The sequence below is a fragment of the Drosophila sulfurigaster genome, chromosome X (genome assembly GCF_023558435.1).
Source record: "Drosophila sulfurigaster albostrigata strain 15112-1811.04 chromosome X, ASM2355843v2, whole genome shotgun sequence".
Taxonomy (NCBI): domain Eukaryota; kingdom Metazoa; phylum Arthropoda; class Insecta; order Diptera; family Drosophilidae; genus Drosophila; species Drosophila sulfurigaster.
The window spans coordinates 19749103-19764925 of NC_084885.1; the positions used below are offsets into that span (position 1 = coordinate 19749103).

The 15823-nt window shown below is 37.2% G+C and overlaps 1 protein-coding gene across 3 annotated transcripts in view; it reads left to right on the forward strand.

The window, feature by feature from the left end:
- LOC133847522 (adenylate cyclase type 9) overlaps positions 1-15823 on the forward strand; it is a 66947-nt gene that overhangs the window by 47098 nt on the left and 4026 nt on the right. For 2 of the 3 annotated variants that reach the window (XM_062282633.1, XM_062282634.1), the window contains exons 3-5: positions 7160-7437; positions 13665-14855; positions 15672-15772. In XM_062282633.1, the coding sequence (XP_062138617.1) occupies positions 7160-7437; positions 13665-14855; positions 15672-15772 (1570 nt within the window). Of the gene's footprint in view, positions 1-5332; positions 5640-7159; positions 7438-13664; positions 14856-15671; positions 15773-15823 lie in introns of those variants that run through there. The other variant, XM_062282635.1, reaches the window with a different exon arrangement.

Consider the following 15823-nt stretch of genomic DNA (forward strand, 5'->3'; position numbering starts at 1 on the left):
TATTTTAAATATGTAAAACGAAGGTTTAAACAAAAACTGAAATTCAATGAGAATTTCACAAACTTTTTGCTTCTCTACAAACCTGCAAATAATTGAAATTATTATTTTTAGCTTCCCCAATTTAAACAAAGTGGTTTTATACTTTTTTAAATTCCCCAATTTTGACAAAGTTTTTGCTTAGACCACACAATAATAATAATAATAATAATATTAAAATTACCCTATTTTTATATTAAATATAAAAGTTTAAGCAAAAATTAAAATTCAATGAGAGAATTTCACAAACATTTCTACAAACCTGAAAATTATTTAAATTATAATTGTTAACTTTATACACTTTTTGCTGAAGCCACACAGTAATTATAATAATATGAAAATTAACTTGTTTACATGAAATATATAACATCTCATACTTGAATAGTTTTCACTGACTGAACATACCTTTCAGCTTTGAAAGCTATCCGGTATTAAAGTTGTGCTGCCGTTTGTCCAATTGCTGGCTCTTGAGGCTTCAGTTGCCGGCAAACGCAATTGAATCGCTCTCTGCCTGTGTATGTGTGTGTGTGTGTATGTGTTAGCCTGCATATTGTATGTATGCACATATTCATTAAAAATGTAAGCACTTATTTACACTTTGGGCGCCATTGTGACGCACTTTACCGAGTGGCAGCAACAGCAACAGCAACTGCGGCATCAGCTGAACACGGCCATTGCCATTGCCATTGCCATTGCCATTGGCATTGCCTTTGACCCCTTGTGCCCCTTGGCTCTGTTTCGATGCACCCCTGTTGCTTGCTGACGAGGACATCATCGGCGGTGGCGACAACACTTCATTGTCCTTTACGGCTTGACGAGGCTCACCAGCCAGCGCCCTGTTGGCAGTCGAGGCGCCAAAGCAACCGCACTGACCACAAGGTCCATCTGCTCTGCTCTGCTCTGCTTTGCTAGCTCGTCGAATTTCAAGCGTCCAACGACTTTGCCTTTGACTGGTTGCCCATCTGGTCAACTAATCATATTTGTGTCGATCGAAGCAGCTAACTTTGTTTTTGGCAATCGGCTGTGCACTTATTGGCCTGTTGGTTACTTTGTGCTCAATTCGATATTGAACTGCTTTGAAACAGAGAAATGCTCTTAGTAAAGATGGCCATCAAATGTTGCTCAACTCGTTACTGTTTCGGAAAATTAAAGCCAACTATCGAATTTATGAATTAATTTCCAATAATAGTCGGACTTATTAATTGAAATGTTCGTTCATAGTTTGCCGAACTCGTTACTCGTTTGTTTTGTTTACCTACAAAAGTTATGCAAACTAATTTAATTGCATTTTCCAATCACTAATTAAAAGCTCACACTATATTCTCGTTGTAGCTAGCTTTAAATGTGGCCTAACTCGTTACTCGTTTGTTTTTCTTGACTACTAAACTGAAGGAAACTCATGCACAGCTATATTTTCTAATAATAATTGCACTTTTCACTCTTTAATTGCGAATATCATGAAGTTCATACTATATATTTGTTGAACTTAGCTTTAAATGTGACTCAATTCGTTACTCGTTTGTTTTGCTTAAGTACAACTAAAGTAATTGAAGTCATTGTTTTGTTTATTAATAATAAAACTTATTAATTGAAATTAGCATGAAGTACATAAACTCATAATATATTCGCAATGTAACTGTCATCAAAAGAAGCCCAACTCGATACTTGTTACTCTTTACTCGTTCGTTTACAAAAGTAAACCATTCATTGCTTTAATCCAAAATAAGAACTGCGCGTTTTACTTAATTTTGATTGCTATGAAGGAAATACTATAAAAGCTCATACGTTAAGGTTTACCCTACTCGTTACTTATTACTCGTTCGTTTACTGAACTTTAGATGAATTAATTAGCTGCTTTGTTTTCTATTGGCAATTGGTCTACCATTATAGTCACTCTCTCTCTAAAATTGAATTCATTATTAAACATGTAAGTTGCACAAAATTTATATTTATTTCAATTGGAAAATGCACTCGCCTTTATTTGTAGTACAGTACAGTATTACTTGCTGGTTACTCGCTTCTTTTATTGCATATCGATAAAGGGAATTGAAACACTAACGAAAAGTTCGAAAGCCTTTCTCCTTAAACTCGCTGCCCTTCTGAAACACTCTTTGTATGTGTGTATATTTTTTTGTTTTTTTTTTTGTTTTGGATAAACCACTCACTGTTTTGTCACATTCATTTTTAATTTGCTCGCCCAGTTATCGTATTTCTCTTATCGAATTTCGACATTTTCTCTGCCTTGCTTTCTTTTCTGCCTCATACTCTATTTATGTCGCGTTGCTTTATGTATATTGTATGCTTAACACTACGATAAGTCAACTCGTTGTTGTTCAGCTTGTTTTTCTGCCTGTTAATTAATAAAATCAGCAAACAGAAGGAGTCTCTGTGTCTGTGGAGTGTGAGTTTGGCCCCCCAACCAAAAAAAAGAATTGGGCATATTTGAAAATGAATTGCAATTTCCTGTATTCAAATCTCAATGTGTTAACTGAGGCATGAAATTATCAAACAAAATGAATGGCATAAATTGTAAAATATTCATAATACGGATAGCAATTGCACAGTGCAAATTTGTGTGTGGCTACTCAATCAAAGTTGGCGGAATGGGAAATGGAAAGTCCAAGTGTGCAAATGATAGCCGTTAATGCCTTTTGACTGGGCCAAGATTTGTCGTTATCTAACAACATTGCTAATATCATTCTTTTGTGTGTGTGATTGTGTGTGTTGATTATCATTGTTTGCTGTCTAATGGCATTTAACAACAATGAGATGACACAATGCGACAAGCGAAGCACTCAAAAATTACTGCATTTAGTACAATTAATTGCACTATGAACAATGCAACAACAGCAACAACAACAACATTAAATAGCAGCTGGCAAATCGTCATTAACAACAACGCCACCAAATCAATTAGACACTTTAACAACAACAGCAACAAATCGTACACGTGTTTTATAATGCGATGATGGGGTCATTCAAGCGGGTCAAATAAAGCGAATCAACTGCACCAACTGCAGCAACTGATTCGACAACTGAGCTGAACATGAATACAACTCGCAATCAGACTCACGACTGATACTCGTAGTGATTATATAGATTCTATATTTTATTTATAATAGTATTGCAAAATACAGTTTTCGATCAGAGAGATTATTCACACAATTTCAATTTACTTCTTTTATAATAATTATGTTTTTAAATCAATCGTAACCACTTTAATCAAGCAATGCAAGAAGCGATCTCGCAGCCCTTTCCTGTTCCTCTGGGTCAATGTTTAATAGTCGATTGATTTTCAGCTTTTTGGGCGGTACAACAACTGGAATTGGTGGTAGTAAAAGCTCCTCTGTGGTGTCATCTTCTTGACTTAATACATTTTCCTCGGTAGCATCCACATCAAAGAAAACAATTGATTCATCGTCAGATACGACAGATTTCTGTGCAGTATCGTCATCTAGACGAGTCTCAGTTTCATCGGGAAATATTATAGTTTCCTCCACAGTATTTTCAGCCAACAAGACTCCAACATTTTCCTCCAGAGGTATTTTTTTTTCCTCTAAGGAGCTCCCAATTACATCATCTAAACATATAACACTTTCATCCGACGAAAGGTCAAGCTCCAACATGGTCTTTGAGCGCTTTGAAACTTTCGCTTCCTCACTTTCAGACACGTCAGATTCGTCATCCGATATGACAATTATTTCTGAAGGCTCCGTCATAGAAATGCTCCTAGTCAATGACGTGCATCAATTAAATTACCAAATTTTTAGCTTTCTCCTTTAATACTTACTCTTTTTTGATATTAATTAGTTCTTCGTAGCTACGCTTGTTACTTTTATCCCAATTCGGATTCATTTTTCAAAGAATTAATCTCAACACACGTGGAAGCTTAAGAGTGAAAATAATTTTCTCTTGCATAGAGTTACCAACCAATAATAGGGTTACCTGCACTGATTTTGCCCCATTTTTTAGTGTTTAAAAGTGCAGCACAGATTATCGCAAAATTGGTAATCGTCTTATCAGTATTTCGATGGTCGTTAAGAACCTAATTAATACTAATAAAAGGTCGTAGATTACAGTGCTGCAATGAGATCGATTATCGAACAAGATACGTTCCGCATGATTGACTCAGAACTACTTAGTGCAAAGAATTAAATTTAATATAATAAAAATATATTTAAATGAAAAATAATACACAAATAAAACAGTTTCACATTTTGAATGCAAGCAATTTATAATGAAAATAATATATTGAATATATTAGAATTAGAATTAGAATAGAATGCATAAATAAATATTAAAATTCCGTTTGTCGCTTTAGTTATTCTAAATGCAATGCAAACTCATGACAGACAATGACAGTCCTTAAAGCTTGGACAGTCACAATTCCAGCCTTGCATTCATTAGCATGTCATGGGGGCAAGTTCAAGGTATTTCGAGGGCACCACCCACTGACAAAAAAAAATAAATAAATAAAAGACACACACACATCAGCAACAGCAACAACAAACAAAAAGTGAAAAGAAAATTCTTAGCGATTTCGCAGAGGCCGCCGCCAAGCGTCGAGCAACGTCTTATCTTATCAGTTTGAAATGTTGAAATAACCAAGCGGCAAAATTTCTATAAATACAACAAAAAACAGAAACATTTCGCTCTCAATTCAAAGAAGGTGTCGAGGGGAGGGGGAAGTTCATGTTTGCAAAAAACCAAAAAAAAAACAAAAAAAAGCGCCAACAAAATTTAAATAATTGCCAAAAAAAAAAAGGAGATGTTAACAAGACTTTCCGTAGTCCTTTTAACAAGTAATTATAAGACTTAATTATCCCAGCTGCAATTAGACGATCGCTAGCTTAATTAGCTGCCTCTCTTTCGCACTAGGTTTTGCGTGTGTGTGTGTGTGTTTGCTATCTATTCTATCTATCTATCTATCTATCTCACCTGCCTGCACCTTATCAGGCTAGCCGATAAGCTGCCAAGTTTTGCACATTGTTGTTGCTGTTGCCGTCAGCTGTTGTGCTGTTGTTGTTATTGTTGTTGTTGTTGTCGGCAGCGGCATCGCCCATCGGCATCGACATCGACGTTCCATTGTCGTTGTTGTTGCTGTTGCTTTTGTTGTTGCCGTCGGCGTTGTCGTTGTCGTTGCCGTCAGTTTCGGAACAGAAAATTCAAATCAGTTCCCGACGCGTCAACGGCAACATCGAGACTTTAAAATCGTCGAGTGGCGCCCGTTGAACCGTTTTTTATTTTTTTTTTCCATTCATTTCTCTCTCTTTTTTTTGATAATTGTTGGTGTCCAGACTTCGTCGGTGTGTGTGTGTGTGTGTGTGTGTTGCTTTAAATTACAATAAATCAAATCGAAGCCAAGTCAAACACAACTCGCGTTTTCTTCAGTTTTTTGGCAACAAATTTTTGATACATTCAATTAAGTTGCTGGTTTATTTATTTTTGTTTTTTTTCGTGACAACTCTTTTGCAAATCGGAATTTGCAATGTTAAATTTCTAAGCATTTCGGTGTATGCGTGTGTGACGAGTTTTGTTATTTATTTTACGTAGAAATTCATTGAAGCAAAAAATGTTGCCCGCATATTTATGGCATTTCCTGGGTATGTACAAAAACCGAAAAAAAACTCAACTGAAAAAAAACTGTGTTTGTTTATGCGCATAGAGGCAGTCGGTAAAATTGAATATGTATTGTAGTTTTGCCCCCGCGACGGTGCACTTGAATTTCTAATTGCACTCGTTGTCGATTTGTATGCGAACACTGCGAACACAATCGACAAAAGTCATGAATTGTTGCATCAAATTCTTTCGCAGAGTAAGCTTCGCTGTTCTTGTTTCTGCTGCAACAAAGTTAAGGATTTAATATGCAAACCACAGTCAAAAACAATATATAAAATCGGAAAAGTGCAGAGTGAAAGCGAGAGTGAAAAACCTGACAAAAAGAATTGCAAACGTTGCTAGGCAAAAATACAAAAAAAAAAATGATGCGAACAAAATGAAGCGATTCATCGCAGTTGTTTTTATTTTTAATTTCGTTGTTTTTTTTTCTTTTTATGCGTGTTAAGTGTGTCTTTAAGCGTGTGTTTGTGTGTGTGCGTGTGTGTGCAATAATTCGCGGTCAAAGTTTTAATGTAAATATTATTATTTGCTACAGTTGCTATTTTTAGACGAGCTTATTAGCAGCTTCCAATGAAGCGCGCACTCTGAAAACTTGAATACGCTCTTTTATGAATCAGTTAGCAGCTTTCAGACGACGCGACGAATTCTTTATATAGTCAAGACGCACACACACAAGCATACACCCGCAGCTGTGTGTGTTTGTGTGTGTATGCCGGTGTTATGTCGCTCGAACGGGTCGTATACTTGATTTGATGAACTCGACAACATTGTTGCATTTCTCTTTTTTTTTTTCTTTTTTGTGTTGTCTCTTTCCTCGTTTTGCTGTTGCTTTTGTTTTCATTGTTATTTCTGCGCTAGCTTCTGCTGCTGCTGTGCTGCGATAAGATTAGGCTGAAGACTATAGAAGAAATCAAATTTGAAATCAAAAGCCAGATTGTCGCGTGACTTGCAACGCAATTTTCATTTGTGAACAAAGTTTTTTGATGTACGCCGCGGCGTATGCGCAATATTTCCCTTTGCTTCTTTACTTGTTGCGCGCTGCCAACGCAACTCGTAACAGACAAACAGACAGACAGACAAGACAGTTAGTCAAAGCAGATAGACTGAACACTGACCCAGTTAACAAATGGCAAATGTCGAAGGCACGTCCTCGTTGTTGTTGTTGTTGTCCTCGACCTCTGCGGCCTTGTCCTCTTCGTCGTCCTGTCGTTAGCTTCCTCGCACACATTGCTGCATACTTTGCGGCGCCATTTGCTTGCTCCCTCCTAGCAAACATTCCCTTATACTTTGTGTATATTAGTATTTGGGCCATGGGGAGAGAGACAGAAAACGAGAGCACGAGAGAGAGCGAATGAATGCGAAAAAGACCCTTAACATTTGCCCGAAAGGCGCTAACTAATCCTTCTCTCTATTTTTATGCCACACACACACACACAAACACACACTCTTCTCATCTTCTTATTTCATGTGTCTTTGTCTTCAATCTTTCTTTTGGCCTTTGCAGTCGCGTCGCCAGTCGGTGAGCTTTACAGCAATGCCGCCGGGCGTTCTAGTCAACGATAGCCGGGCCAATTCCACCGATGACATACAAATCGCCCTGGCGCCCCACATCCAAACCTATCTAAGTCAAACCGGACGAAGGCATTCCTGCTGCAGCGTCATGCTGCCGGTGGCCTTTGAGCGAGCCGCCGCCAAATCCTGGCTGGATCCCAAGTTCGATTCGCCCGTTCTCGAGGAGCAATTTCAGGCCAGCGTCTTTCCCCACATCCGCATGCGATACAGGTGAGTGTTGAAGCACATAGCACATACAATACTATATATTTACATATGTAGGTGTGAGCGCTTAAGCGAAGTATGTATTGAGACCCTTCATTGAGGCAAACAAGTGCAAAACGAGTCTAATACATTTGTCAAAGATTTAAAGTGCATAACAGGCAAAAAAATTCTTAATGAAGTTTATAATATTAACTATATATACTATTATATACCAGATATACTAAATATGTATGTATTATTCAAGCAAATTAAGTGTTTGCCATATATATACTATTATATACCAGATATACTGAATATGAATGAATAATTTAGTATGTATAAGCTATTATATACCAGATATACTAAATATGTATGTATAATTCAAGCACATTAAGTATTTGCCACATATATACCAGATATACTGAAAATGAATGAATAATTTACTATGTATATACTATAATATATACCAGATATACTAAATATGTATTTATAAGTCAAGCACAATAAGTGTTTGCCTATTGTGTTTACTATTATATATCAGATATACTGAATATGAATGAATAATTAACTCGTATATAGTATAATAATATTCTGAATCAACAACAATAGACGAATCTGTCCGATCTCAGCAATTTTAGCATTTGTTTCTGTAATAGTTTATTTTAAATTTTATTACATCGCGCATTTTTGAAGACATTAGAACTTAGCGACTAAGGTACGGCAACTATAAAGATAAGACATCTCGAACTTTAAGTATAACTTTTTGAGTATACTAGCTGAAAAGTTGAAACTATTATATCATATCGATTGTTCCATTCTTTACAACTGCGTTTTGAGAAGGAATGAATTTAAGTTACTAAAGTGTCTTAACATTTGTGTAAGAAAATTGAAGAAATAATAAAGAACATATTAAATTAGTATTATTTATGAATGAAAAGTGCATATAAAATAGCAAGGAGAAACTTCTATGCATAAATAATCTCATAATTTTCATGATGACAATGCAAAACCTTTTCATTCATAAAAAAAAAATTATATTATTTTTGATTTTGATTATTTTTACCTTAGTTTTTAACTAGATGGGTCTAGAAAGTCGAAATTTGTAAGTAGATTTCTCACTTTCAAACTAATATATTAAAACGTATTAATTGCAAATGAATTCTAACGAACAACATTCAAAGTAGACCAACAAAAAACAAAAGGGTCTATTAAAGTCGAAACTTGTATCTCGCTTTCTCACTTGCTTTATTCTGCTTTTGCTTTTGCTTTTGCAAGAGCAGCGCCAACAGGCGTTGCAATTAAATTTAAATGCTCAAAGCGAGAGAAACGCGCAGCAAAACACCGAGTGTCAAATTGCATTCAATTAGTTGAGCTTTCCAACTCCAGCTTCAGCTTCTGTGCGTTCAGTGCGTATAAATTGTTGTTATTAAAACTTTAATGCGCTTCACTCTCAAGAGCGCCAACAGCAAACAGCGCTGATATTTAAAACCCTAGTGCAAAAAAACTGAGCTTCTAAGTTACAAATTACATCCATACATCCAAATCAACATCGACATCTCACGACCTCAGACTATCTACTGAGTACTTAGATAAACTTAAAGTTCGGTGAGAACAAATAATAATAATTACAAAATGAAATAAAATACGCGTAGTAATCTTGCCTTGCATTTTATCATAGCAACCAGTTAAGTTCTAATGGCTTTAATAATTCCTAGAATAAACGTGCAGCGACTATCAGAAAACGATCACATACGAGAAGCATAAGGGCACGTGGTGGCTCACTTAACTTAACGGGTCACCCACCATAGTTTCTTTTGTTTTTTATCCACCCAACACCCGCATGACAATAGCAACAACAAAAACAACAAAAGTCTACGAAAGCAATTTGCCCACCGAGTGTGCGTGACTTTCAGATACTCGATAACTATTTTTAGGGCATAGAATATGGCAATTCAAAGTGATTTTTAGCTCACCAAATTTGTTTTATAAATAACTTTCTAGTTTCTTTTTTTTTCTTCTTTTTTTTGCTGTTATCTGATCGGCATCAAATATAGACAGATTGCTGTCGAGTGGAGTAGAAGGGGAAAATTCAAAAGAAATGTAGAACATATGACATTAATATTATAGTATGAAATTGTTATACTTAACTTTAAGAGTTCTTAAGAAATTGCACTCAATTTTCACCCTTTTCTTCTATTACTTATTGTAAAAGGGTGAAAATTAAATAGTTACTTTCTATTATTGACTAAAATGTTTCTAGTTCGCTTTAAATGTGCTTCAGAAGTTTTATAGAAATTCCTTTAAATCTTATAATCCGATCGAAATCAAATACATCGTGATAGCTGTTAAATTGCGGGGTGAAACATTTTAAACAACTTGTTAATGTGAGCTTTAAATGTGCTTAAAGTTTGTTTTATTGAAATTTCAGTAAATCTTTTTAAAGCTTTAAATTGTGTTTCATAAATGACATTGGCTTTTTTAAATTTATCTGATCGGAATCAATCATAGACACATTAGTCAGGGATTAAGTGTGGGGGGAATTCAAATGAAATTTAGTATGTGTGTGAAATTGTTAATATTAGCTTTAAATGTGCTTTAAGAGTTTTATAGAAATGTGCAGCTAATTTTTTTTGTGCCTTAAATTGTGTTTTATAAATAACATTGTTTTCTATATTTTATATGATCGGAATCAATCACAGATACATTAGTTAGGGATTAAAAAGGGGGGAATGAAATTTAGTATTGTCTGAACTTGTTAATTTTAGCTTTAAATGTGCTCAAAAAGAGTTTCGTAGTTAATCTTTTTACTGCCTTAAATTGTGTTTTATAAATAACATTGTTTTCTATATTTTATATGATCGGAATCAATCATAGATACATTAGTTAGGGATTAAAAAGGGGGGAATGAAATTTAGTATTGTGTGAAATTGTTAATATGCTGAAACACTTTAGTGCATTAATTCCTTTAAAAACTTGAATGCAGTTATTATTATTAATGCGACGCTTAAAGCTTTCATTTGAATGTTGCCGAGTAAAAGCTGCTTAATGGCAGACAATTCAAAAATTAATCACGTTGAAAGCTTGCGCACTCTGAAAATAATAATGATGATGATGATAAAGTAAATATGAACTTTAAGGCAACCGTCAATTTTTTGCCAGTTGCTGCGATTGGGCTTTAAGTTTGATAACCTTTTGTGCAATGCTGTTGAATTCGACAAACAAATCATGAGCGCCTTCTTCTCCTTCGAGGTGCACTAGAAGAGCAAAAGCAAGAGCAAGAGGAAGAGCTGTGTGCACAGTGTGCATAACCAGCTGCGAGTTCAACTTTCGCACGTGCATGCAATCAACCCAACGCCCCAAAAGGGCAACCAATGAAGCAAGTGAAGAGGAGAGAAGTGAGGCAGATCGAAGGGGACCAACCGCCCGACCGTTCGACTGACTGACTGACTGACTGACTGACTGTTTGCCTGGCTGGGTAAAAGAGGCAAATTAGTTGAGAACTGCGCAGGATGGCAAAATTGCTGCCATAAATGGCCGCTTGGCGTGCTTTGGACGAGCTCTCAATATGTATGTTACTAGTTGTGTGTGTGTGTGTGTGAGTGTGTGTTTGTTTGTTTCACTGTTTGGTTTGGGTTTCAGTTTGGCTGCCATTGCAGGTCAATGCCATTTGGCGAGCACCGCAATTGCAACAAAAAGAAGAGAAAAAAAAACCAAAACCGAAACAGAAACAGAAACAACGACAACAAAATGTTACACACACCAGGCAGGCAAATCGATTGAAGCAAGTGCAAACTTGAGCACATTGCCGAAATACCAAAAAAAAAAAAATAAAAACTTTTTGCCATTTCCATATTTATGGCACATTTATGAGCAACAAATAAATATGGCATCAATTCTCATTAAACGCCAAGCGATGTTTCCGTTGTCCGTTGCGCTTTTTATTACTGCAACTTATTATCAATCTTTAAAATCATTTTATTCACTCTCTAGACATAAAGTCAACGCTGACATGAAGGTAATATAATTTATGAAGTTCCCACACTTACACAGTGAACAAAAAACGTGCTAACATCAAGAAGAACATCTTGAATCAAGATTATATCATGTCAAAATCAAATTGATTTTTTTTAAATCGAAAAGTTCTTAAATTATGATTTGTAATCTTCTTTTCAATCTAGAATAAAGCATTCTTTAAGTAAGAAGATGTTTTTAATCTTAAAGTGCAAATCTTGATTTAAGATTTTGTTCAACCTGAAAATGTTATTTCAAGATTCTTTTAAGATCGAACAATTCTTAAACCATCTTAAATCAATTTGCAATCTAATTTTCAGTATATTTTTTTCTCTCTGTGTACATACTTTGAAAAACATTTTCGAAATAAGATTTCAAGCATAAGACGTGAATTTTAAAAAGACAAGATTTTAAGTGTGGCATTGTACGAATTAATTAAACTAAAAATTAATTGCTTGAAGATGCATTTGCTACTCTAAAAAACAATTGTTCATGTAATTCTCTTTGCAATTTTAAACTTGTTTTCAAAATTGTCCAGCTTGGATGTTGGATTAATTAGCTGATGATCAAAGCTCAACATTTGCAGCTGCATTTCCTGCCTGCCTGCGTTTTTCTCATTACTTTTCCGCACAATGAACTCGAAGATGCCGCTGATTGCTGAATGTCTCTGCTCAACTTGCAACTGCAACTTCAAACATCAACTTTGTCCAGTGTTGCACACAATTTTTGTCGTTAATTTGACGAGTTTGCTGAGGCGAGCTCTCTTTGCTCTCTTGTTTGCTTGCTTGTCCTCCATGGCTCCATGGCTGCCTTGTCACCTTGTCTTGAGTGTCGCAATCTGTTTAATGAAAGCCGCAACGGAACGCAATGTTGCAAGTTGCAAGTTCCAAGTGGCAAGCTGCTGCTGCAACCAATGGCAACGGCAAAGGAAACGGCGAATGAGTTTATCGCGTGAAAGTTTTACTCCTTGGATTGCTGTTCATTTGCCCGCCATCTAAGTTGCCCCCATCCAACGGCCTCTTCGCCTCCTCCTCCTCCCCCCTCCATTAGCCATCGTTTCCCCTCCCCCTCTACCACTTGCAATGGCTTTTAAACGGGCCACACTAATTAGTATGAATGTCCTGCCAACCAGCCAGCAAACTCGCATAAAATGTGGCATACACAACGATGGGGGGCATTAACTGCAAGGAGATGCCTTGCAATCTTCCTTCCGACATTTCACTGACCTACATTTTTCGACCAATGATCGGTTTTTCAGGCTGCCACGCTGGCAGTAAACTGGAGAGCTTGTGCCACATTTTGATTTATCGTCGTATCTAGGCAGATGATTAATTCAGCTCTTCATAATCCACAAACAGAAACATTAATTTCCTTTCACCAGGCGGTGAGAGTAATCAACTAAATAATGTCACGCTCAGAAAACACTTTTAAATGGCTAAATACCTTTGTAGTTATATAAAAAACAAAACTTTCCAAATATATAAACAAATGATAACTCAACAAATTTAGATAACTGGAAGAGCATTTACCGTTTAAGGAATTTTTTAACTCTTTTTAGTTTCAAACAAAATCATAGACAAAAAAAATCATTTTTAAAACTATATATATTCTTAAACAAGTAAGAAAGTTACAAGATTAAACATATATTTTAGGGTTTTATAACTTTGTGCCTCCAGGAATGTAACATGCAGAAGTAGGCATCTCCGACCCTATAAAGTATATATATTCTTGAACAACATCAAACAGCCGAGACAATGTGGCCATGTCCGTCTGTCCGTCCATCTGTATGAACACCTAGATCTCAAAGATTATAAGATATAGAGAAAGACTCCCACTTACGACGGATCTTGATTGCTTTCGCTGACAATCTGGCATATTTTGTATTCTATGATATATTTTGAATAGTACTATATCCATATACCAAAAACATAGCCTTGGGTATGTTTTAGTGTTTTGCGGTATATTAATTTGACATATTTTTGGAATAATGCCGCCCTATTTTGCCTTTAAAGGTTAAATGGTTAGCGGGTATCTGACTGTCTAGCACTTGACTATCTCTTTCTTACTGGGCTTTTGATATATATCAGCTAAGCACTTACAGAAATATAATATAACAAAGATATACATAATAAAGATAATACTATAGTTATGTAGCATAGCTAACACATTTGGTTTAAGAATGGATGCACTTGCAATTAGTCACCATATTAATGAATTCCTCTTCTTTTTTGTGACACTTTCAGATTCACACTCTCGTACATTCTACTTTGCTCTGTCGTCTGGTGTCTGTATTTTGTGATCGATGGCGGCTCCGAGGACTTCTGGCGTCCCATCTCGACATCGTTCTCGATGATGTCGCTGGTGACGATCATGGCGATGTGCTTCACCCACTGGGATCTGTACAAGCACCACAGAACGCTGACATCGGCGCTGACCGCCCTCATCCTGTGCAGCGCCTCGTTGGCCTTTCTCACGTACACGGGTCGAGCGTTCAGTCCGCTGGGACACTTTGCCATCTGCCTGGAGATTGTGCTGTTGATCTACACGGCGCTGCCGATGCCACTGTGGCTGGGCGCCAGCATTGCCATCTGCTATTCGATTGCCTTCGAGCTGGTCTCCCACATGGTCATCGGAGTGAGCGCTGTGCATGGGGCAACAACAACGACAGTCGACGGGGCAACAGCAGCAACAATAGCCGAGGGATCGACAAGCGATCCCAGTCACAAGATACTCATGCTGCGCATCATGGCCCATCTGAGTGTCCATCTCGTTGGCGTACATGTGCTGATCATGAATCTGGTGCGCATGCGCGGCACCTTCATGAAGGTCGGCCAGAATTTGCTGGTGCGCCGTCAGCTGGAGATGGAAAAGCAGCTGAAGGAAAAGATGATACACTCGGTAATGCCGCCCAAGGTGGCCGATATGCTGCTCAACGAGGGCGGCAGCGGTGGCCTCGATCCCAATCAGCCACCCGAATCGCATTATATGCGTCCACGTGCCTCGCACGATGTCAAATCCCTGTTTCGACCCTTTCACATGCACAGCATGGAGAACGTGAGCATTCTGTTTGCCGACATTGTCGGCTTCACTCGCATGTCCTCGACAAAGACGGCCGAACAATTGGTGGAGATCCTCAACGATCTGTTCGAGCGCTTCGATGATCTCTGCACGCTTAGCGGTTGCGAAAAGATCTCCACTCTGGGCGATTGCTACTATTGCGTCTCCGGTTGCCCCGAACCCAGAGCTGATCATGCCATCTGCTGTGTCGAGATGGGTCTCGGCATGATCGATGCCATGCGCTGCTTCGATGCCCAGCGCCACGAGGGCGTCAAGATGCGTGTCGGTGTCCACACCGGCACCGTTCTCTGCGGCATCGTTGGCACGCGACGCGTCAAGTTCGATGTGTGGAGCAACGACGTCAGCCTGGCCAACAAGTGAGTACAGTCCACGTCTTTCTCAATTTTAAAAGCGAACAATAGCAATTCAAATTTACAGCTTTATTTTCTAAGAAAATAATTTGGTTGTTCATATGAAGATTTTTTAATTGTGATAAATTAACGAAAATAGCTAATTTAATTTGGGAAATAATTTCGTTGCTCTGATGAAGTTTTTTTAAATGTTGAAATTTACCAGAAACAGCAAAATTTATGAAAATCTGTAAGTGTAGAACAAACCGTAGTAATTTCCTGGCAGTCTATTTTAGGTATTTGACACGCCCACTTCCGCCCACGCAAAAATAATATAGAGTAGAGAGAGTTATGTAAGAGCTAGAGTATCGATTCTTGCTCTTAGGACTTAATTGCTTTGGTTAACAATCTGATATATTTTGTAGTCTATGGTACATTTTTTGAGTGTATCGGTATATTAATATACCAAATATTGCGTTCGGTATATTTCAGTTATTTTAATTTGATTGTGCTATATTTTAACCATAATAACATACTGATATATACAAACTATCACTAGCTATTATTACTATTATTCATTGTTAGGGTTCAAGACTGGAATTAAATTGAGATTTTATATGTTAATGGAGACCAATAGAGCTTAGTTTAAAAATTAATGAGGGAAACCTTACAAACCTTAGACAAACAGGACGATTAAAAACAAGGTAAATCTACCAGCTAGAGACAAGGGATTATTTAGTTAAGCAAACAGACGTTCGAAATTAGAGTTTAGTTACTTAATTTTACCAATAATGTAATGTAAAAAGAATCCCATACTAATGCAATTTCTACATTCTGCTGCAGAATGGAATCATCAGGCAAGCCGGAGCAAGTACACATCTCGCAGGAGACGTCGAGTTTCCTGGGCGACGCCTACTACCTGGAGGAGGGCGAGGAGGTCGATGGTAAGTGACGCAAGCTACACACTATTAAATGAACTTCTCTCTAAGCTAACT